This window comes from Ammospiza caudacuta, chromosome 6, assembly GCF_027887145.1.
Source record: "Ammospiza caudacuta isolate bAmmCau1 chromosome 6, bAmmCau1.pri, whole genome shotgun sequence".
Taxonomy (NCBI): Eukaryota; Metazoa; Chordata; class Aves; order Passeriformes; family Passerellidae; genus Ammospiza; species Ammospiza caudacuta.
The window spans coordinates 270,803-292,428 of NC_080598.1; the positions used below are offsets into that span (position 1 = coordinate 270,803).

A 21,626-nucleotide genomic window follows, 5' to 3' on the forward strand; every position below is an offset into this window, starting at 1 on the left:
TTTGTAGTGAATTTGTGCCCATGGGTATGAAACTGAAGTGCATACCATGAGAAAGAAATCTATTCCATTACTTCAGATCTCAAAAACAACTGTGCCTAGCACCATTTCCATACCTGAATAGCTTCACTGAAAGCAACTAATGTGTCAGAATAACATGTTCAGTAAAAACATAAATTTGGAAGACTGTGTTTTTATAGTTGGAATTTCATTTATATGGCTGAAGTGCAAGCAGTAAAACTCCAATTCATGAAAAGCCTTCTATAAATCATGCATCTGTAAGTTTTCCTGCAATGCATAAACGATCTTATTGCAGATGAAAACATAAACTTCCTTCCACAGTGGTTAGCAAAGGCACTGTGCTGGAATAAAACATACACCTGGCAAAGAATAACCAGGAGGGATTGGCAACAAGCAAAGTACACAACACTGTACCTGAACAGTTAAGTTGTTGCTGGTGTTTAAGACCTTTCTTTCAGCATCCTGGAATGCTCTCTGGAGCCGCTGCTCCATGGTCTGAACAAATTTGCACGACTGAATGTTGTCTGTTTGACCCACAAACTGCAGCTCTGGAAAAAAGGAAGGCATTAGCATTTGGACAAAGTATTCTCGTTGCAGCACCAAGAACAAAATGATCAATTTACACATTAAGCAGGTGAAGATTATGCCACTTCAGGAACTGCACTAAATTAGCCTTAATTAAGACAAAATGTAAGAATTAAATTGCATTATTAGAGCTAATACTCTCCACAAACAAATGGAGATTGCTTCAGCAATGATATATAAGATGGTAAGGCCTGTTCACTGTGCATATACTAGCTCAGAGCCAGGCAATAATCAAAGTCATTCTAAAAACAAGTTATAATCTTAAATCTTGCAGGTCATCTGGTCCTGCAAAATATAATCAATCATAATATTGATTCTCATTCTGGTTTATTTTCACTCTAGAAAAAATGTACTTGTAACTGCCGTAAGTATGTGTATACAAATATTGTAAGCACACATGTAGGAAATATTTTTTTATCATTTAAGGTATCATTTCAGAGCACTCTGCCCTCTTCTAATCTTACAGTGCCCCACAATTACTCTGCACTGGCATATCCCCTTGACGCTTTTTTGGGACTACCTAAAACCAGACAAAATTAAGGGAAAAAAATTGAAGGCCCTTCAGGTACATTTCAGGCAGACAAAGCCCCCCTCAGGGGCTACACCCGAAAACATGGATGACAAGTCTTGGGTTTCATACTTTTGTAAGTTTTGTCCATTTGCATATTGGGGGTTAATCTTCCAAATACAGCTTCAGGTAATGAAACCATTTACCCCAGGTTTGCTGCCCCCAACTCACTCTTGGGATCTGAGACAGTGAGATGTCCTTGATTCCCAGGCCTGGAGAGGAATTGCTCTGCCTGACCAATCTGGGAGAACAGTAGTAACACTCTATATAGAGTTTAGAGTTACACACTAAAGAATTACAGGGTCACAAATATATGAAAAATATAAAAGCTAATACCCTAAGGCATCACCCTCACAGCAGCGTCCACAGCCCTGGCAGCAGAGCCAAGCTCGGAGGTGCCCACAGGGATGTCCCTGATTCCCAGGCCTGAGAGGAATTGTTTTGCCCAACCAAACTGGGAGGTAGTTAACACTTTATATAGAGTTACACACTAAAGAATTGCAGGGTTACAAATATACAAAAAATACAAAAGCTAAAACCCTAAGGCATCACCCTCACAGCAGCTCCCTAGCAGCAGAGCCAAGCACAGGGGTGCCCACAGGGGTGTCCTTGATTCCCAGGCCTGAGAGGAATTGTTTTGCCCAACCAAACTGGGAGGTAGTTAACACTTTATATAGAGTTACACACTAAAGAATTGCAGGGTTACAAATATACAAAAAATACAAAAGCTAAAACCCTAAGGCATCACCCTCACAGCAGCTCCCTAGCAGCAGAGCTGAGCACAGGGGTGCCCACAGGGGTGTCCTTGATTCCCAGGCCTGGACAGGAATTGTTTTGCCTGACCAAACTGGGAGAACAGTAGCTAACACTCTGTATGGAGTTCAGAGTTGTACACTAAGGAATTGCAGGGTTAAAAATATACAAAAAATACAAAAGCTAATACCCTAAGGCATCACCCTCACAGCAGTGCTCTGGCAGCAGAGCTGAGCCCAGGGGTGCCCACAGGACACCTGACCCCACAGCAGAGCCTGTCCTGCTGCCACCCCCCTGCCCAGAGAGGGCACCACGGGCACACACCCAGCCCAGGCAGGTTTCCCTCACTCACCTGTCTTCAGCTGGAAGTGGTAGGCGGGCAGGGGCTGCCAGGGCAGGGCCAGGGCCACCAGGGCCTGCAGGTGTGGCACGTGCTGCTTCATGTCAGCCGAGGCGTTGGCCAGGCCGTAGGCCAGCAGCTTCTCGGCGACGGCAGCCGGCGTGAAAACCAGCCTGCCTTGTGTGACATAGTAACCCACGGTCAAGTTACTCGACTGCTCCAGGATTTCAACCTAAAACACACAGGGCAGCATGGTTTTTAATTTTTTTTTATTATTTTGCTCGCAGTTTGCGGAAAGCCAGGGCGCCAAGAATATTTCTGGGGTGTGCTGACCCCCAGGGGAGCACTGACTGACACTTATTCATGGAGAAAGTTTCCTAGACTTCAAGACAGACTAGAATCCACAAAAGTGTGAAATAGATTACAGAGAGAAGTGTAGGTGTATCACTTGGTGAGAAATTGAGGTTTTGGGATTTTTGGTATATTGTCGATGGAAGCAAGATGGAGGGCACAGGGTGTCATCCTGGGTTTCTTCTTCATGCTTCTTGTTCTTCATGGGTTTGGGTGGCTTTTTGTAATTGGGCAGAAAAGTCCATTGCAGCTCTTTAGGATTAGTTATTGGGTTAAAAGGGAAAATAATCTAGGTGTCAGTTCTTAATTGGATAGTTTAGTCTTAAAAGACCTTGTAACAAGAGACAGCCATTTTGTGCTTTGCTAATGAAAAAGCTGCCAAACTCATGGTTGTGAGACTGTTTTACTGATAAGAAATAATAAACCCCTTCATGAGTATGAACATGAACTGTTGTCTTAAGTGCCTTCAATCCAGACCCAGAGAAACCAGCAGTTCAGATGCTGTTTGTGGATGTGACAGCCTGGTCAGAGAGTGAGAAAACTAGATAAGTTTCCCCAGAATCAGCCTGGGAGACTTTAGGGAGTTGAAGAAAAACAATGATATCCAATTATTAAAAACAACCTGCAGGTGTTGTTTTCCTAATGTCTGTTTTCTTGTTATTCTCATAAGATTGTTTATAAATGGGGGTGTCTTGTTAATTAGCCAATCAGGTGAAATGTATTGATTGGTTGAATGACCAATCAGGTCCACCTGTATCAGAACAGTGTATAAAACAGCATATAAAAGAAGTAAAGACGACTCTGTGTCATTTCTTACTAAACAATGACAGCGGTTTATGGGGTTTCTCACCCTGAATATCTGTCCCTGGCAAGGTTTTTATCCTGCAATCCTCTAGAAACCCTGTGGGATCAGTTAGTGTCATATCAGACATGGTGTGGATGTCGAGAACTAGTCAGAGAAGAAAGTCAGATAATCTTACCCAGGAATTGCTCTTTGAAGTTTTGGGAAAGTTCAGAGAAGGAATTAAAACAGTTCTTCATTTTGCAGCTGGTGTTGTTTTCACATAAGATATTTACAAGATAGTGGTGTGCCTAATTAGCCAATGGTGTGAGGGATGTTGATTGAGGACCAGTCAGGTCCACCTGTATCGTAACTGTCTACAAAAAGTGTGTGGTTTTTAATAAAATAGCATTTTGCCTTCTGAGACTTTGGAGTCCATGTGTCACCTTATTCATCCATCCTCAATACAATAACGACAGACACGGTATTAGCAGAGCTGCTCAGAGAGTTTTAGGCTCAGCCCATGCAGCATAGACTCCAAATTAAAGGAGTGCAGAACTGCTACCACAGCTGCAAAGCTCCAGGTCAGGCTGGCCCTTCACCCATGCACAGATACAGGGACATTTTACACATATGTGGAAAAACACAAAGAGCGTCTAGCTCTCACTCTGTGTCCAAACTTCACTGACTTTTTGAAAGACAAAAGTTTCCAATATTTGATTGGGCTGTATCTTACCTCCTCCTGTACTGTCCCAGATGGTTAAGTCTATCAGCAGACCTATATGAGTGGAAATGCCAAACCACAAGAACAGACACACTGAGTCAAAACTCAAATCATGACCTGAGTTTTACCTCAAAATTCAGTATTTTCCAAAAAGCTTTAGCCCTGGAACTGGTTCTCCTCACTAAGTTTTAGCTGGTTTCCTCTGTTAGAAGAGGGCAGCTTCTCTCAATTTGTAGAAAGGTAGGGGACTAAACCTGGCAGTGTTTATTGCTGCTGCCAAGGAGCACACAATTCCCAAAGCAACTGACATCCTCCATACTTGCAGCAATATAGTGTGAGGACCAAAAACAACTTGGATAACCTCTGTTTTGAGGAAAATTACTTTTTTCCTTCCCAGAGGCTTGGACCCCACACAAACCCCAGCTTGAGTGCAGAGGAAGCTGTGCCTCAAGGAAAAGGGCTCTGGCAGCCCACCCAAGCCTGCTCCCACACACAGCAGTGCAGAGGTTCATGCAATTTAGCTGCAAAGTGATGAACACATCACCTCCATTTATTTTCAATAAAACATGCTTTCTCCCTGCTTGGGATTCTGGTTCCTGTGAAATTGCACCTGTCAGGTACTGGGTTTTCAGAGCAGGGAGCGGACTGACTGCACTGACATCCCATTTACAGCCATGCTCTTGCCATTGATCCAGGCTGAGCACAGCAGCACCTGGCTGCCCCTGAGCAGAAGTCACTCCTGAGCTGCAGGGGGAAGAGGAAGCTGCTGTCAGTAGTCATTTCCCAGAGCACACTAAAAACAAGTCTGCGTTTTTCTCTTCTTCATCATCAAATAAACCACTAAAAGCTTTAGAGTATTCCTGATATTTTTAGAGACCAGAGTAGGTGCCACCTCTGCCTGCTCTCCATAGGAAAATCTCAGAGCTCTCCTCCAAGAGGCTTCCTGCGTCCAGGGACACCACTGGAGCTGCAGGCAGCTGTGGTTCTTTGGTGGGAAAGCTGTTTTGGTGAAATTAAGCAGGGAAAGCCAAGCACGCTTACCTGAGCACTGACATTCTGGTTGAAAGCTTGTCTCAGCACTTGGTTGAGGCCTTTTCTCACACTCTCCCTGAAGGCATTGCTGATCATCATCCTCCTTGTGTTCAGAAACAGAACTGTGGAGCAACAAAAGCCACAGGGTGGTTTGACACATCCCTACGCTCTTGTTTGCTTTCTTTAATTGTTTTTCATTGGGCTGGCTGTGCAGGGATCATCAAAGCAGCCTGGATTAGCAGCAGCTCCAAAGACAAGAACTGCAAGGGCTCAGCAGCTCCTGAGTTCCCTATTCATCCCATGGCAATAGCCCATTGTTTCTATGATTCCAGAGCAAGGTCTAACAAATACAATTTCATTAGCAGCAATAACAAGGCTTTGCCATGCTGCCTCTCCAAGGAGGCATGAGGCCACTCACTGCCTGAGGACAGACTGGCACAGCATTCCCAGGGGACTGAGCCAGAGCTGCACAGGCAGGCTTCACGTCTTCATGGCCACAGTTATATAAAGTAAATCTGCTGCTCCACTGCTGCAATTATTTTCTATTTAGAAAGCATCTCTATGCTTTCTTTAATAAAACTATCACTATCTTCTTATTTTTCTCCTATAATTTTCAGGAAGATCTTTTTAGCTGTGCTTGAGTGCTTTCAATCATATACTGTACACAAGCTACTTTTATCTTTAGAAAGAGCTATTGTACTCATCATGCTACCAATGAGGATATTTAGCAGCTAACAAACACACCTCAGGTCCAAAAGCTGCTTATTTCACTGTAGCCTGCATCATGCAAGGTCACAATCTCTTTTCTGCACCTATTCTTTGCTGAGATCTCCCAGACACACACATCTTCTGGTGCTGTGCTGCCACAAGGAGTCCATGAGGAGCCTGGGCAAGGTACCTCTCCAGGCCCCTTTAATTCAGAGTTCTTACAGCTAAGGAGAAGATGCCCATGAAAAAGCAGCCAGAGCCAGAAGCAGCACTGTTCACATAGAAAACTCAAAATCCTCCCATTTCAAAGTGTGCAACTCTAAATGCTAAACATAATTTTCAAATGGATCTGTACTGATAGAATAAGGTGTTCATACTAGAACAGAATTAGGGTTTTGTGGATAAACAGGGCTGAGGACCAAGGCAGGTCACTGCACTGTCCTCTCCAGCAGCACAGACTCCTCACTGCAAAGCAGGCACCAAACCATCCCAGCTTACAGGGCTGTCCCACCACTGCAGGTGGTCCCACAGTGACCCCTGAATCCACAGCACCTGATCTCACCACTTCATTTGACACACTCATGTCAAAACCCAGCCACAAGCAAAGCCAACACCATTTCCAACTAACAACCCTGCCCGTACCCATCTGATTCACCAGCACAGCGGATCAATCACTGCTGCCCCACATTCCTGGACACTGGGGTGTGTGTCTCACACCTCACAGACACAAGGGAGCCCTTCAGCAGAGGCTGCACGTACCTGTTTTCACCATCATGTTGGCAGAGAGCCGGCAATCCAGGGAGGGAGCTGCCGTCATGTTAGCGAAAGCAGCGGCTGCCGTGGCGCCGGGAGGAGCAGGGCTGAGTTCCACGGCAGGAGGGGGGAGCCTAGTTGTTTTCGCTGATGCTGTAATAGATGTCAAAGCTGCTGTCATTGTCAGTGGGGATGGGGTTGGCCTTTTGGTGATGTCTGAGCTCGGGAACTTCTGGGTGTCAGTTACTGTTGTTTCTATCTGCCTTGGTACGTGGGCTGTGGGTGCGAGTGTGGAAGCTGTGGCCGTGCTGCTCTTGGGGGTTATGAGCAGAGCTGGCGTGTCCAGAGGTGAGGCAGTCACATTTCTTGTTGCAAAAGGAAAATCTGCCTGTGTTCCTACTGAGCTTGGATCCAGCGCCAGTTTTGTGGCAGTGTTATTTTTTGTTAGTGTCAGGATCGGTGTGCTTAAAGCCATCACGGATGGCAAAGGGGTGTTTTCAGTGCCTAGAGAAAAGAAGGAAGAAGCTGGCACTGGTGAAGCTGGAGATGATTTTCTTGTTAGTGGTTTTGCTTCTGAAGTTTCTACTGTAGGTATTGCACCAGAAGATACTCCAGATAACACTGCAAGAACAGAATGGGTAAAGTTGGTTGTTGGCAAAAAAGGAGACTCTATCTGTGTTGGTGATGCATGGACAGAAGTTATGATGACTTGACTGCGGAGCACTGGTGGTAGGGGTTTGCAATGGGATGCCCTTGGTAGCTTTATTAGATATGTTATTTAGATCTAGACTATGACTTGTAGCACTTGTGTCCCACTCCTCCTCACTGAATGTGGCTGGATATTTATCAGCCATAAAGAAATAACCAGGGGACTCAACTGGTTGTCTGCAAATTCCAGAAAATTCCCAGAACCAGTGTCTTCTCAGATTAAACTATTCAAGAGAGTTGGGAGAGAGTTGAGCCTTCTTAACCAGAAGGCTTGGTGACAGGGAAGGAGTACTAGGCTGGCAGTGTGCTGAGGGTGACACTGCTTCTGTTTGGGGCTGAAGTAGTCAAGCTGCCAGTGAGCTGAAAACCAACACTGCTGCTGTGCCTGTTTCCATCAGTAATCTTTCCAGCATCATTTGTTTGGGATTCTAGAGAGCTAGGGAGAGCACCTGTAGCATTAACAGGAGGCACATGGAAATGGAGAGGGTTCTTTCTCACGTATACTGATAGGAACTTCTCCAACACGGAAGAAATCAGCAATGTTTTCGGCCGTGTTTCCATGCTTTTTTTTGCAGAGTGTCAGGCATTGTCAATGCAATAGCGATGGATGAATACTGAACGGGAGATGTTTTCAGTGCAAGAGCATCTACATCAAATTCTGAAAAGTTTTTCTTTTCAGGAAAGGGTAAATCTGAAATGTTTTGACTATAGGATGTATATGTATAATTTGCTGAAGGGGTGGAGAAGAGAGGCTGCTGATTTGTATTAATTTTGTTTTGCAGACTTGACACTACTGAGTATGGTGCATAGCACTCATCTTCCAATGGAAAACTACTTGGAGCAACTTCCCTTTTTTCCTTTCAGACTGAAGTTTTTACTGAAGGAATAGTAATGCCAGCTGCAGACAGCAACGCTTTATTGGTCCACATAGAAGCTGAAGTTACAACTTCAGGAAGGCTGGCAGGATCTAAATTGCTTTCAGAGCCTGCATTCAAAATCCTGGAAGAGCCACAACTGTGGCTGCCCATCACTGTTGTCAAGGAAACAATGATGGCAGTGTACCCCATGCTGGAGGCATGATAGAGGCCAGTGGCTTTTTATCGACTGAATGCAAAGCCTGACCAGAGGTTAAATTATTTAAAGTTCTTGGAGATGAATATTCTGCGTGTGGGTTCACATGAGTGGTTATTCCCATCCTTCTGTCTTCATTTGCAGTTACATCTGAACTTTCTGCATCTCCAGGTGGAAGATGTGCAGTCACAAAAGCAGTAGTGGCAGAAGTATTTGTGATAGCAGGTTCATGTTTGGAAAGGCATACAGGGGAAGTAATTAATGGCACTGCAGCTAGATCAAGAGTCATCATGGCCATCTCCAAAACAGTGTCTAGTATCCTTGATCCTGTGAGAAGTACACAGATTTGGATACCTGGAGAAACTTTGAGAAGCTGAGTTCCATAACACAGAACATCATTAGCATTAAAGTTCATGGACATCTTTGCTGTCACTCCTTTGGTGAAAGGCTGTTGAGCTGTCCTTGCCACAGGAAAGCCACCAGGATTTGGGAGAGCAGGGCCGACGCAGCTGGGAGTCTCATGCTATTTGCCTGCTAAGTTCCATCAGTCCAATTTCTGCAAAATTCTGATTCAGAGGCAGCAGGAGGAGGGATCTGCAGCCTGTCCTGGTTGGCTGCTGCCACCCTGGGACTGGCTGTGCGTGCTGCCCCAGTAAACACCTCGTTTGTCTCCATTAGCAAGGGAGACCTTGGGCTTGTTGGAGAGGAGTGTGCTGCATTTCTAAAGAGAAAATCTGTTTTGCTTCTAAATTCTCCTACTGGCAGCACTGCACTGCGAGCGTGCTTTGCATCTGGAAAAAGCGATATTGGCAGTAAAAGGGAGAACTCTGTGCTCAGCTAGAGACCTCAGCCGAGCTCTTGGAGGCTGATGACATGAAAGGTGCAGGGTGAGAGGCTGTAGTGGAATTATTCAGTGCTGTGAAAGACTGAGGGTGACTCATTGGCGGTGTTGGATGTGGAGTACCCGCAGCATGGAAGACTGATGTGGGAACAGCTGCTTTATCCTGAAAAACTGATGATGACAGAAGAGTGGTACCACTGATTGTGCCAGTCAGTGCTGCCCTAAATGTCTGCTTCTACCCCAGTAGAAGAGACATTTTACATACTCTCATCAAGGAACCATGACAAACTTTTGGAAATTACTGTCAGGGAAGACTGATTCTTTTTTACCCAGGAATATCAGAATATACAGATGACAACGAGGTCCTTTCCAAAGGAAACCCTTTTCCCACTAACTCTGTGAAATGCACTGTGGTTGATCCAATTAAAAGCATGGCCCCCATAAACAAGGTGGGACCCTCCTGTGATTCACCACACTGGAATGCACCACGCTTAGAGCACTATTCCTGCTTTCACTAACCTGTGAGCTAGCTGAATCTGTGCTGAAGAAACCTTCAGGATCTGCAGACAAAGGCACTTGGATGGGCAGTACAGCTGGTTTAGAAAGGTTAATGGCATGAGGTGACTGGATTACCAATGAGGAGAATGATGGTGATGGAACAGCGGCAAGCATGTCTGATCCTGATGTGCTTTCTCTGCAAATGGAGGGTGGTTTCTAATGGCACTGGCTGGGATGGCACAGCTGTACCCAAATGTGTCACTGGTGGTGTGGTGGGCAGTGTGGCAAACATACCAAGCTGAGGCAAACCTGTTAGAGCAGCTGTGTCATCTGCATCGTGAGGCGATGGCCTCAGCGGCGACTCGGCCGAGACCTCAGCGGGTTCCTGGGGTGCACTGCTCCCACTGCCCTGGTACAGGGAGGGTGACAGGTGCATCTGATCCAAAGTCCTGGCACGGGCACCAGTCAGCGTTGTTCTGATCATCTGAAGCAAGTCTGCGTTCTCCAAAGTCTGTCCCAGGGAAAGATCAGCTATTGAGGGGGTCTTGGTTTCTGTGGAAGGCCGTGTTGGTGATAGTATAGATCTCCAGTTAGGAAAAGATCCCGTAGAAGGAGCATCGTTGACATGCTGTTGCCTGACACCTGTAAAACAATAAGGAAAATTAGCATATTCTTCCCCAAAATGAAGAGTTATCTTGTTGCTACAAATCCCAACACAAAATGCATTAAGTTTGGTAAAACAAGTGAATTTTTTTGTTGTTGTTTTCAGAGTGCATAAAAATTCAGAGAACATTTACAAAAAAAAAAAAAAAAAGCCAACAACAAACCACAAACCCAGTGAAAGGTTCAACACAACAGATTTTAAACCCCTCAACTTCTTTCATCTGACAGAAGAATAAGGAAAGCTGCCTTAGCCATGCTATTCCAAAATCCTACTTTTACCAGGGATGTCTCAACATACTAAAAGACACATCCCTGAGCCTGGGACAGTTCTTGAGGTTATCATGAGTCACCCTGTGTCAAAATGCTGTGTGAGAAGATGGGTTTAGAAGCAGTGCAGAAAGGGAATGGGTTTTGACAAGCAAACTTCACTGCCTTGGCATGCAGTCTGACATGGGAATAGAGTCAGCACTGGCTGTGTTCCTGCAGGATGCATCTGGAGGTGCTCATCCTGCCAGCTCTAATAATGTGTGCAATTACAGGCACAAAAGGGAGAAAATAAAACAGGGATGAACAAGAGGAGAGGGGGGAAGATCCAAAACAAAATAGGACATTAAACACTTCTTTATTTGACATGTGCAGATGCTCAACACATCATTTCAAACACCAGTTTACTCTGCCTTCAACACCATAATGTTCCTAGGCTTTGTTTTCTTGAAATGATTACAGTTATCCTGAAATCACAGAATGGGAACACTTGCATTTGTACTAATTCAAAGATTAAGATTCACTCAAGGATAAAATTTAAGGTGATGGGGTTTCTTTTTCCCTTCCCCCATGTCAAAACAATAGATCAAACCTTAGTCCTAGCACTTGGTACCATGCCAATCTGTGTCCCCTTGCATAGCCAAGCAGAGGGAAAACATGGAGCTAAATCCTGCCCTCCAGCTGCAGCACATCTGGATCAGACACAGGGGATGCCAACCTCCTCCACAGCCCTGCGAATAACCCAACATAATGGTGTGGAAAAGCAAGCAGAGCAGATCTTGAGACACATAAAATGGGCTGGACACTGGCTCCAGCCACCCAAGAACCTAAGGGTCAGCAGAGCCAACAGCACCAACTGGGATCAGCCCACATGGACAGGAGCCAGCAGCAGGAGACCTTCCAGCACAAGGGAGGAAAATGGGTCATGCTGCACCTATCTGAATCTAAGTTTCTTTCTTTCTACAGTTTTCTTTCCTCATAAGTTTTTACACCACCATCCTCCATATGCACAGGCCACAGTACTTGATTGGAGACCAGCTCCTTCAGGCTCCTGTGTGCATTCCACAGAAATGTGCTGGAATTATGTTCAGCACTTTCTCTCTCTAAAAAAAAAAATAAGAAAACCAAAACAATGTGAGATCTCCCATTTTATCCCTGTATTTAGGAGTTTTATTAAGCCATGGTGGAAAACAGCCATTACTATCTCCTTCACTGAGATGCAAGAATAATTATAGTCTCCAGAAGCAACTTGGTTTAGGGAAGCAGCTCCAGGATGGACAACAGAACAGAGCTCTGTCCTCCACACAACCAAAATCCCCAGACCTTCCACTTGACACAGGCTAACTTGTATACAACTGATCTGGAGAAAAGCAAAGGGAGGCAGACACAGGGCTACATATGGAAAGGAGGGATAAGCAGGGGAACAAGGAGCCCAATCCACTTTTATGGAGCTGCTCCAGAAGGTCAGCAGGCTGGACAAGAGGCTGCAGAGTCCACCAGGGAATTTGACCCACCAGGAGAGGTTTGCAGCACAGAAGGGACACTTTTGTACTTGGGCCTTGGCTGCTGATGTGTCCTCACAGACTGGTGTGGCCTGGTTTCTGATACTCTCCATGCTCCACCCTGTGTTGGAAGGCACATTGTGTTCTAGACTGTGTTTTGGTGGCTTTTCCTTCCTTGTGAGCATGGCAGACTTTTAACAGAAGGTAAGAAAGAAGATAAGATGAATCTTGGTCAGCTGGAATGTATTCAAACATGTGGAATGGATTGGAATGGATTCAAACATGTGCCTGAAATTAAGAACTAGCTGATGTGCTTTGCAAAACCAGACTTTAGGCAACCTGCAGCTTAAATATCTCTGCTGGTGAAGTCATCATTACCCAACCTGTTGCACCTCTGACTGTCTTGTTTCACCAGAACTGAAAAATGACTGCAAAGCCTTTGTGTGGGATTTCTTATAGCACTTAGTCCTAGAACTAATCTAGCACAAGTCCTAAAGGGACTTAAGCAAGTCAATGTTTTCTGTTTTTCCAAAACAGCAAAACCTGTCAATCCTCTCACAGACTGCACTGTTCTTCACACATTTCTTCACACATTGGTTTAATGAGAATGATTACAAGCAGAGGGACAACATAAACCTGGAAAAAGCATTGAAGTTACCTCATATTGACAAGAAGTGAAGAAAAGTTCAAATATTGCAAAGAAGATAAAACACCAAATAAAAATATCCTCTAGCCACTTCTTTATTCCAATCCTTCAGTTCTTGTTCCCTCCATTCCCTACCAACTGCCAGCTTCTCTGTTCATGCCCATTAATGAAGTCAAGCTCCAGAGTTACTGAAGCATTAAGAAAATTATACAATATGCTGCAACCTATGAGTGATGCTGGCATTTCACTGCAGCAGATTTTCTTTTATTCTATGCCTATGGAAAGATATCGACTGCCAGCATCTGTTTAAAACTGCCATAAATTCAGCATCCTGGTAGAAACCAGACAGACACAACACATGGAGGTGCAACTGAAGGAGGTACTGTGTGCTTGAGAATTGTTAGGATGGCACCAAGCACTACAGCTCCCTACCAAAAACTGTGCAAACCAGGACTGAATCATGGAAAAAAGGGCAGACAGGAAAACATTGCACTTCTGCATCTATCAACAGCTAAACACACTTGATGAAGGAGGAGACAACCAATTCAAATCAGCAGGAAAGCCACAATGAGAGCTCCCCACAGCATGCACTGTGCATACTGGCACACAGCAGTAGCTGCTCCTCCTGCCTCTAGATTACCTGTTATTCTCTCATATCTCAGCCTACTGATGAACCACTACCTCCAACAGTCCCAAAAATCCATCTAGCAGTAACCTCATTACCGCAGCCATCACTGATGAGGGACTTTTCCAGTAGCAACAATGAGGAACACTTCCAATATGCCAGAGCAAGAAGTTAAAAATCAGTCCCGTTTGGAGAAAAGCATGTTTTCTACATTTCTGAGCACTTCTGTGCACACCTCAAGGTGTGATAAGGACCCTCACCTCTCCCCTTTAATAAAGTGAGGGTCCCCATGAGGAAGGTGTGGGATACCATGAGGGCACCCCTCACCTTCTCTTCTCCAAGCTGAGCAAGCCAAGGGACTTCAGCCACTTCCTCCACATCTTGCCCTCAAGGTCCTTCATCACCTTAATCAAGGTCTTTTCCAACCCTCATGATTCTAGGATTCAAGAAGAACAGCAAGCCACCTACAAGAATTTTTCCAACCCTCATGATTCTTGGATTCGAGAAGAACGACAAGCCACCTACAAGTATTGCTGAGAGACCCTTTAGCATTTTACCCCACCCTAGCCAGTACCAGATAGGGCTATCCCAGGGCTACACCTGCTCTTTATCTTTAGAACAATGCCACTAACATACCAAAAAAAGCTTTTTTTTCCTTCTCAAAAGTACAATGCTTCCCACTTATTATTGTTTTACCATAAGAGATTGAGTGCCCAAAGGTCAGATATGACTGGTAGGGGATACAATAAGAAAATTAACAGAATTAACAGAAATTAACAGTAATCTCTGTTACACCAGTGAACAAATGCACACCCTAATCACAGGGTTCTGCAATTTATTTCCATTGAAGAGCATTGAGCCTACACTATACGATGATAGCACCACTTCAGAGTTTTCCTAATGCTGTCATTTTTTTTCATTATTCATTAAGAATTTACAAATGGCACAAAAATACAGACTTCATGAGCCAAAGGATGTGAAATACACTATGAACAAAAATACAAATGCTCAGCAAAGCATTTATAAAAATAGCTATGCAGCATATCAAAATCTTGCTCACTGTACAGAATGGCAAAAACCTATGCCTCCATCATATGTTATCCCAATTTTACATTGATGAGATCATTACATCCCAACTTATGTATCCCATACATCTCACTTTGGCATCATTCCACAGGCCTTTGCAGCTTAATTACACACTTTTTGCAAAACAATTAACTTGTAAGTGTTGCCTAGCCCTGACAACAAGCCAACCCACAAGACACCTGTGCTGAGCCCTGGTTCCCACAGGCCAAGCCATGCCTGCTCCTCTGGTCAGTGTGCTTTGTGCTCATCCTCCAGGAAATCTGCCTGCAGGGCCCACCAGGATCACCCTGGAAGGGAGAACAAAGGTGGTTTCAGCAGCTGCCAAGCCCACAGCTACTACAGCAGGAAGGGATGGTGGAGAGCCAGAGAAAACTGCAAAAGAGGGAAGGTAAAGAAACCAGAAAACTAAATCCTGTTCTTCACAGGTATCTCATTCATATCCTTTTTATTTTTCAAGCAGATTCTAGGAAAATTTAAGCAGTTCAACAGACACCTTCTCACATTTGTTTCAGCTGTAACTTTCCCCAGATTAGATCTTGACCTTCCAAACCCAAAATTCTGTCCTGATGGATGTAAACCCAGATTATTTTACCTACAGCTGAGATTGCTTACATCCTAGCCATTGGGACCCTGGATGCTGAGAATTTTAGACTTTCTGTGTTGAAAGGCACAGACCCTCAAGAGAACACTGCATTTGATCTGAGACTGTGGAGAAGAATTCCAAAATTGAATTATAGAACTGGGATTGTGGGTGTGGAGTTTGAATAGAAGGGTGTAATGTCACATGGTGGAAAACTCAGAGTTCAAGGTTTTAGACTATGGTAATATACATAAAGCTAAGATGGAGGGTTTAGGGTCAATGGAGGTTTTTATCAGTTTATGTCTACAAGAACCAGACAATAAAAAAGCACCGTTACATCCAAAAAAAGCCTTTTTTCCTGTGATCTTAGAAAATTGAAACTGAAAACTATTATTAATTTAGTTTGACAACCAGGAAAAAATATTTTTTCCTGATACTATCAGAATTCTGTTGGTAAACAGAAATTGAACAGTTTTACCGTGAGGAAAAATCTCTGTGAGGAGGTACCACATTGCACAAGGTTTCCTTCTCAACAAACAAAAGTTTGGACTTTGTAACAAATAATAGAAAAACGTTAGGGCACAATATTTGGTCATTTCAATTGCACTGCCATGTGTTTTTACACATGAAAACCAAAGCAGAAATTTTCTGTTTGGGATGGTGGTGAACTCTCCTTGCCCTCACAGTCTAAGTTCCCTTTGGGTCCCAACGCTCCAGCAGCACATCAGGGACAACCTCTTGGCTATCAATTAAAATACAGGGCTGCAAGGAAAATGCCCTTTTTGCCAAGAAAGCTTTTGGCATGGCCTGTCTTGCTGGCTTGCCCAGCCCAAATGTCAGCTGCAGGGATTCGGGAGCTCCACGACTGTCACCAGCCCTGCTCTGGGAAGCCACAGGCTGCTGTGACATGTCCTGAGTGCCAGCCTGGCCTGGGGCTCCAAAATGTCCCTTCTGCCGCCCAGGAGGCTCTGCTGGGAGGCTTTAATCTGCTCCAGCAGCATGAGGGAGGTTTTGAGCAGTGCAATGGATCAGCCAGGGTGAGAAAACCACACTCTGGTGGCAGTGGGGCCAGCTCTGCCAGCAGTGGTCCCAGCAGCATCATCTGTGGCATTCACTTTTACTGGAAAAATCCTTCATCCAGGATTTTTCTCCTGGGAAGATGAGAAGCCTCAGAGAAAAGGAAAACAATAATTATCTGATTTACTTCTCCTGTGTTTTGCTCCTTTGGAATGTGTTTGGAGATTGTTTACCCACAGGTGATTGTTTCATTGGATTCTGCTGTGAGTTGTTTTTACTCTTTGGCCAAACAGTGCCAAGCTGTGTTGGGACACTGGAAACAGTCACAAGTTTTCATTGTTATCCTTTTAGCCTTCTGTAAGTATCCTCTCTGTATTCTTAGTATAGTTTACTATAGCATACTTTAATATAATATAGTATCATAAAATAATAAATTAGTCTTCTGAGAACATGGAGTCAGATTCATTATTCCTGCCTTCATCTGGGAGCAACCCAAATACAATAATCATCTGCACATTGGATTCAGAGCAGATGCTCAGCTGGATCCTTAGGAAATGAGAGTGCAAGGGAGGAGGGTTCATCACCACACCACGCCATGGGATAACTGCACAAAGTCACACAGAAACCACAACCTGCAGCAATGGCTTTGAACAATTCAGGCCACATTGTGCCCCAGCCAAATCACTTGTAACTATTCCCTTCAGAGCCCTCTGCAATGCATCAAGGTTTTTAAGACATAAATTGTGTTAAATTAAGGAGGAAGAGGCTGAGAAACAGAAAGCCAAGACCACAAGGATTGGATAAAAGAGGGAAGCAGCTGGACTGTAACCCGTCACATACTCTGAGAAGAGCATGCAGAACCCATGGACAAGATGGAGGCTCCAATCAGGAAATGTGTGTGCAGCAGTTCTAGAACGTATCAATAGTGCATCATGTAAACAATAAATGGCTTCTGCTTAATCATATTGGCTAGTTGTCCTGATTCCCTGCAAGAACCTGCTCTGAGGGCTCTGCTGAATGTCCCCATGATCATTTCTGCCTGAGCTGATCTGGTTTTTCAAAAGATTGAAGTGAATAAATGATGCATACATTTATGTATTTGTTATTATTTTATGTGTTTGTTATTATTTTAATTAATTTGTAGTGCTTTTTTAGAAACATTTTCAGGATCAATACCTTTGTGAGCCTGACAGCCTGCTTTAGCGTGCTGCTTACCTCTTTATTTGTAAACAGACATTTGCACAAAGCTTTGCAATGGAATTGTGTTTATTCAGGAAAGTTGCTGTAGACACTGCTAGCATTAGCATTAATGATTTAATGAACAATGTAGCAAAAAAATTCAAGGTCATTTGGGAGCATACCAACAGCAAAGCTGCCAGTTCTCCTGCTTTTACCTTGAGTTTTACAATATTTGAGAGGCTTTTCATGGAAAAAACAAAAGAAACACCCCAAAAAAAATCTTAAGTAAAACACACTATATTAGTAGCTGATTTTTCATTCTTTACGTGGAAATTCTGAATTCTTAAAATTGTGGAAGAAAAAAGAAAACTAAATTGTTTTTAAATGATGTGATTTTTAAGCATATGACATTTTCGCAGGACTGGTTAAAGTTATTTACTTATTTTAAATTTCCAGAGCTATGATAGACTAGAAGGATGGCATCAAATTCTCAAAAAGCATGAGAAGAGTTTTGGGTTGCAAACTCTGATCTTCTTAGGCTCTGGAGTTAGGCAGAGCGTAAGAAGCCAACAATAGTAATAGTAGTACAGCTTTATTATTATATGCAACAAAAATATGTATTTTCTTAACTAGAAGCTACTCCTTTATTAAAGCTTTCAGAATTTAAACTCCCCCCCAAAGTCAGCACAAAAGGAGACAGCAGAGAGCTCTTCCTAAAAGCCATTTAGATTATTCTCCAAAGGAAAAAAAAAAATAAAACTATTGTTTGCAGAACTTTCCTAAAGAAATGACAGCGCTTCCAAAAGGTTGAACTGTGGGCCAAATTACATAATACAATACATTCTGACATGCTTGTTGAGCAATTGTGAATGTTCCCTTGAGCCAAAAGGCTTTCTGCTCACCAACCCAAGCTCATCTTCAAGGGAACATTTGAGGCCACAGCCCAGGAGCAGAGAAGACCCTCTGGACCAGGAGCAGCTCAGCCAACGTCTCCCCCAGAAGGGAGACCCAACCTGGGGCCGCAGGAGGCTCAACCAGGCCACCAACACAAGGATGTGCAGGTACATCCCTACATTCACACGTGTTCCTGACATGCCTGGGGTGCCACAGCTCAGCAGAGAGGAGGTGACAAACAGGCTGGCAGCACCAGCACCTCCAGCCACTGCTGCTGCTAACTGAGCTCCAGGGTCAGCACCCTCATTCTGATTCATTTCAGAGCTCTGGAGCTGCAGTTTGCAGAGGTAACACGCATACACAGACACACACACACAAGCTCTGTGAGCTTTTCAGTGCCTATTTCAGGCCAAGATGTGGAGGGCAAGCAGGGAAGCTGTGCCCTGGGGGCAGAGCCTATTTGGGCTCAGTTGCACTAAGACAACCAGGAGAGAAGTTAATCCTGCCTTAGGAGAGATGCCAGAGGTGCCAAGCTCACAGCATCACCACAAGGACCCAGGTTCCCACCTTGCCTTTTGCTGCTTTCCACTGCCTGTGATGAAGGATAAAGAAATGAAGACCAGGAAAGAAATGTAGGTCAGACACAGAGCTACATTTCTCTGTCTGCACAGGGTTCAATATTGCCCCACTGATAATGCTTTCAAAATACAGAAGTCTGCCCTTAAAAAGTTAAATATTATATTGATTTTTAGATTGCAAAGCTGAAGAGAGGGTGAGAAAAGAGCAAATGACATATCTATTTTTAAAAAATGCAACAAAATAATCAAATCCAAATTCCATTTTCTCTTCAAGATCTGCACCAAATAACCAGTGTTTATCCATCCTGGTATACAATGTGATTTTTGAGCCCAAAAAACTGCAGTCTATTGCACAGGCCCAAAGGGAGAAAGGTTAAAATACTGAATATACGAATGGCCCAATAGACAAATATTGAGTTGAAATGTTGGGCCATTCTTCTTTGGAGGGGAATGCTCCTTATGACCATGAATGGGACTACAAACAGAAGGTGTTGCTGAAAAACAGTCCACATAAAATGCATGTTTTTTCTTAGATTAGAAAAACTCTATTCTGGAGCAGGATAGACAGCACTGAAGGTAAGGGACAGCACTGAAAGTGGCTTTAAAAGGCTTTGGAATTTTCCTCTCTCCCCACTTAAAAAGGACAGAAACTAGGGAAAAAGTCTTATACGCAACACATCGTTCTTCCTTACGTATAGACTTTTCAAAAATTACTCATTGTAAAGCAATCCCTTTAAAAAAAAAAAATCTGATTTTTTTTTTTTTAGTTCAATATTGCCCTTTGATTCCTACCTTTTACAAATGTAGCAAAGGCCCAGTCTCAAAAAGGGAAAAACACTCTCATGTGAAAAACACTTTCAGCTTCCAGGAAGCAGCCAGAGAACATCCTGAGGTCAAGCCAGGATAACAGGCAGCAATTAAATTCTCCTGAACAACAAATCAACCTGCAACTTTGCTATGACCTGCTCTGGGTGTTCAACACTAAGTGCAATATCCTTTACACATTAATGAACTATGCGTATCAACTAGCTAATTAATTCTTAAGCTCCTTGTCTGTTCTACAGTAAACAGAGACTTGGCTCAGGCTAGAAACTATCATGAAGCTGTTTAAAAGTTATTTCTATTTCCTATGACTTTCACTGTGTACAGCCCATTAGTCTTTATTTTCAGGGTCTTTGCTGCATAAAAGTGTCAATAGCTCAGGTTTTTAACAATATGTTGCCTCATTCCCTTTTCTCACATCTTAGAAACAAATGCAAATATTTATCTCTACTGTCCGAAACAAAAAAATCAGCCATACTCATGGACAGAGGACAAGAGGTAAAAGCAGCAAGGGAGAGCCCAGTCACTGGTGGCAAAAATGTTAAAAAACTGCCCAGTCAAATCTCACTTTCCAGTCCAAAATCCAGAAGAAACATGGCACAGATGCAAATATTTGAGAATTGCTTTTAAATCTGAAAAATCAGTAGGAACCTTGGCAAACTGTGGGGTTGCCAAAAATGCTGCAGAATTACTTTAACTCCCAGCCCAGCTGCAGGGATCTCCCCTGGAAGCAATGAACACTCAAATCACCACCAGGACAAGGTGCCTGCACCTGCTCCTCACCTATTTCCTGCAAAAATGATGGATCTGTCTGAATCATTTGGGATTTTAATTCCCAGGTATCCAAGCAACAAACCCAAAACTCAGGAAGAGCCAAACACAGGGATAAAGCAGGTAGATGCACCCAAAGGCAGCAGCTCTGTGCTTGCATTGGCTGCCTAAGCACAAAAATATCACCACTAAAGGGTGATGTGGTGTGAAAAAGTTGATTCTTCTCCCTGAGATAAAGGCATTAGCATTTTCTGTCAGATCATTAGACAACATCTTCCCTGTGAAATGACAGGAGCCCTAAAAAAAGCACTTTAAAAAGCAGGATCTCTGCTACAGGGCCAACAATATTCTACTAATAGCTGAAGTCACTTTTAATTGTAAATGGTTAACCATTATCCAGTGACCAGCTTTCTCAAAAGTCAGACACCGCCTGGAAGAAAGGGCATTATTAGAAAGAAAAGATGATGCCATTTCCAGATGGTGAAAAGCACTGCATAAGTTGGTGGGTCTCCTAATTTATATCTCCAAGGTACAGGAGAAAGATTTGAGGCTTTTAAATAGAGAGTGACTAAAAGATTCCCTCTGAAAAGTTCAAAACAAAACCAAATAAGATGCATTTTTCCCTCCACAGTTATATGAGTTTCTTGGCTGCCTTCTGCTGTGCTTGCTTATGGAACTCACATGCTCCATCACACTGAATGGCAAACATGGCTCTGGTAGGACAAAAATAAAAAATCTTCCCCTCAGATCCCCAGCTGAACCCCATCTTTTTAACTTCTAGCTTAACTCAGAACTAAACCCCCAAAAATCCCATCTCTGTGACCCACTTTGGGTACTGCCACGATATTTCTTGTCACTTGATTGCTGCTCTTTTTTGCTAAAGTTTCAGAAGATTCTGTTCTCCAAAAATTTCTGGGAGCTATTTCTAAAAACAGCCTCCAACAAAAGCAGACCCTAATTTCTTCCCAGCCACTCAGTTAATCTTTAGGGACATGCACAGTCACTTCTAACAAAAGGAGAAAGACGATGCCATACTCAGACAGGCTTTTCCTTTGTACACACACTGTGGAAACATTTTGCATTCATGTCAGTATAACTGAATATCTGGATTTTAAAGCCCTCAGCCAAACTAGGATTTTAGGAGCTTTATTGCTACACTGTCAAACACATGCACTATATAGTATTTAAGAAGGTTTTCCATTAATCTGCTCTATGCTGGTATTGTTATTGAAATGAGCTCATTCAAATGAGATCGGGATAACCAGAGG

At 43.5% G+C, this 21,626-nt stretch overlaps 1 protein-coding gene across 1 annotated transcript in view; it reads right to left on the bottom strand.

Moving 5' to 3' along the window:
- KIAA1549L (KIAA1549 like) overlaps nucleotides 1–21,626 on the bottom strand; it is a gene marked incomplete at its 5' end in the record, with an annotated part of 131,424 nt that overhangs the window by 63,615 nt on the left and 46,183 nt on the right. Inside the window, 5 exons of the mRNA XM_058806928.1 lie at nucleotides 433–566; nucleotides 2,277–2,496; nucleotides 5,162–5,274; nucleotides 6,620–7,234; nucleotides 10,026–10,373. Coding sequence (XP_058662911.1) covers nucleotides 433–566; nucleotides 2,277–2,496; nucleotides 5,162–5,274; nucleotides 6,620–7,234; nucleotides 10,026–10,373 — 1,430 coding nt within the window. The remainder of the gene's footprint in view (nucleotides 1–432; nucleotides 567–2,276; nucleotides 2,497–5,161; nucleotides 5,275–6,619; nucleotides 7,235–10,025; nucleotides 10,374–21,626) is intronic.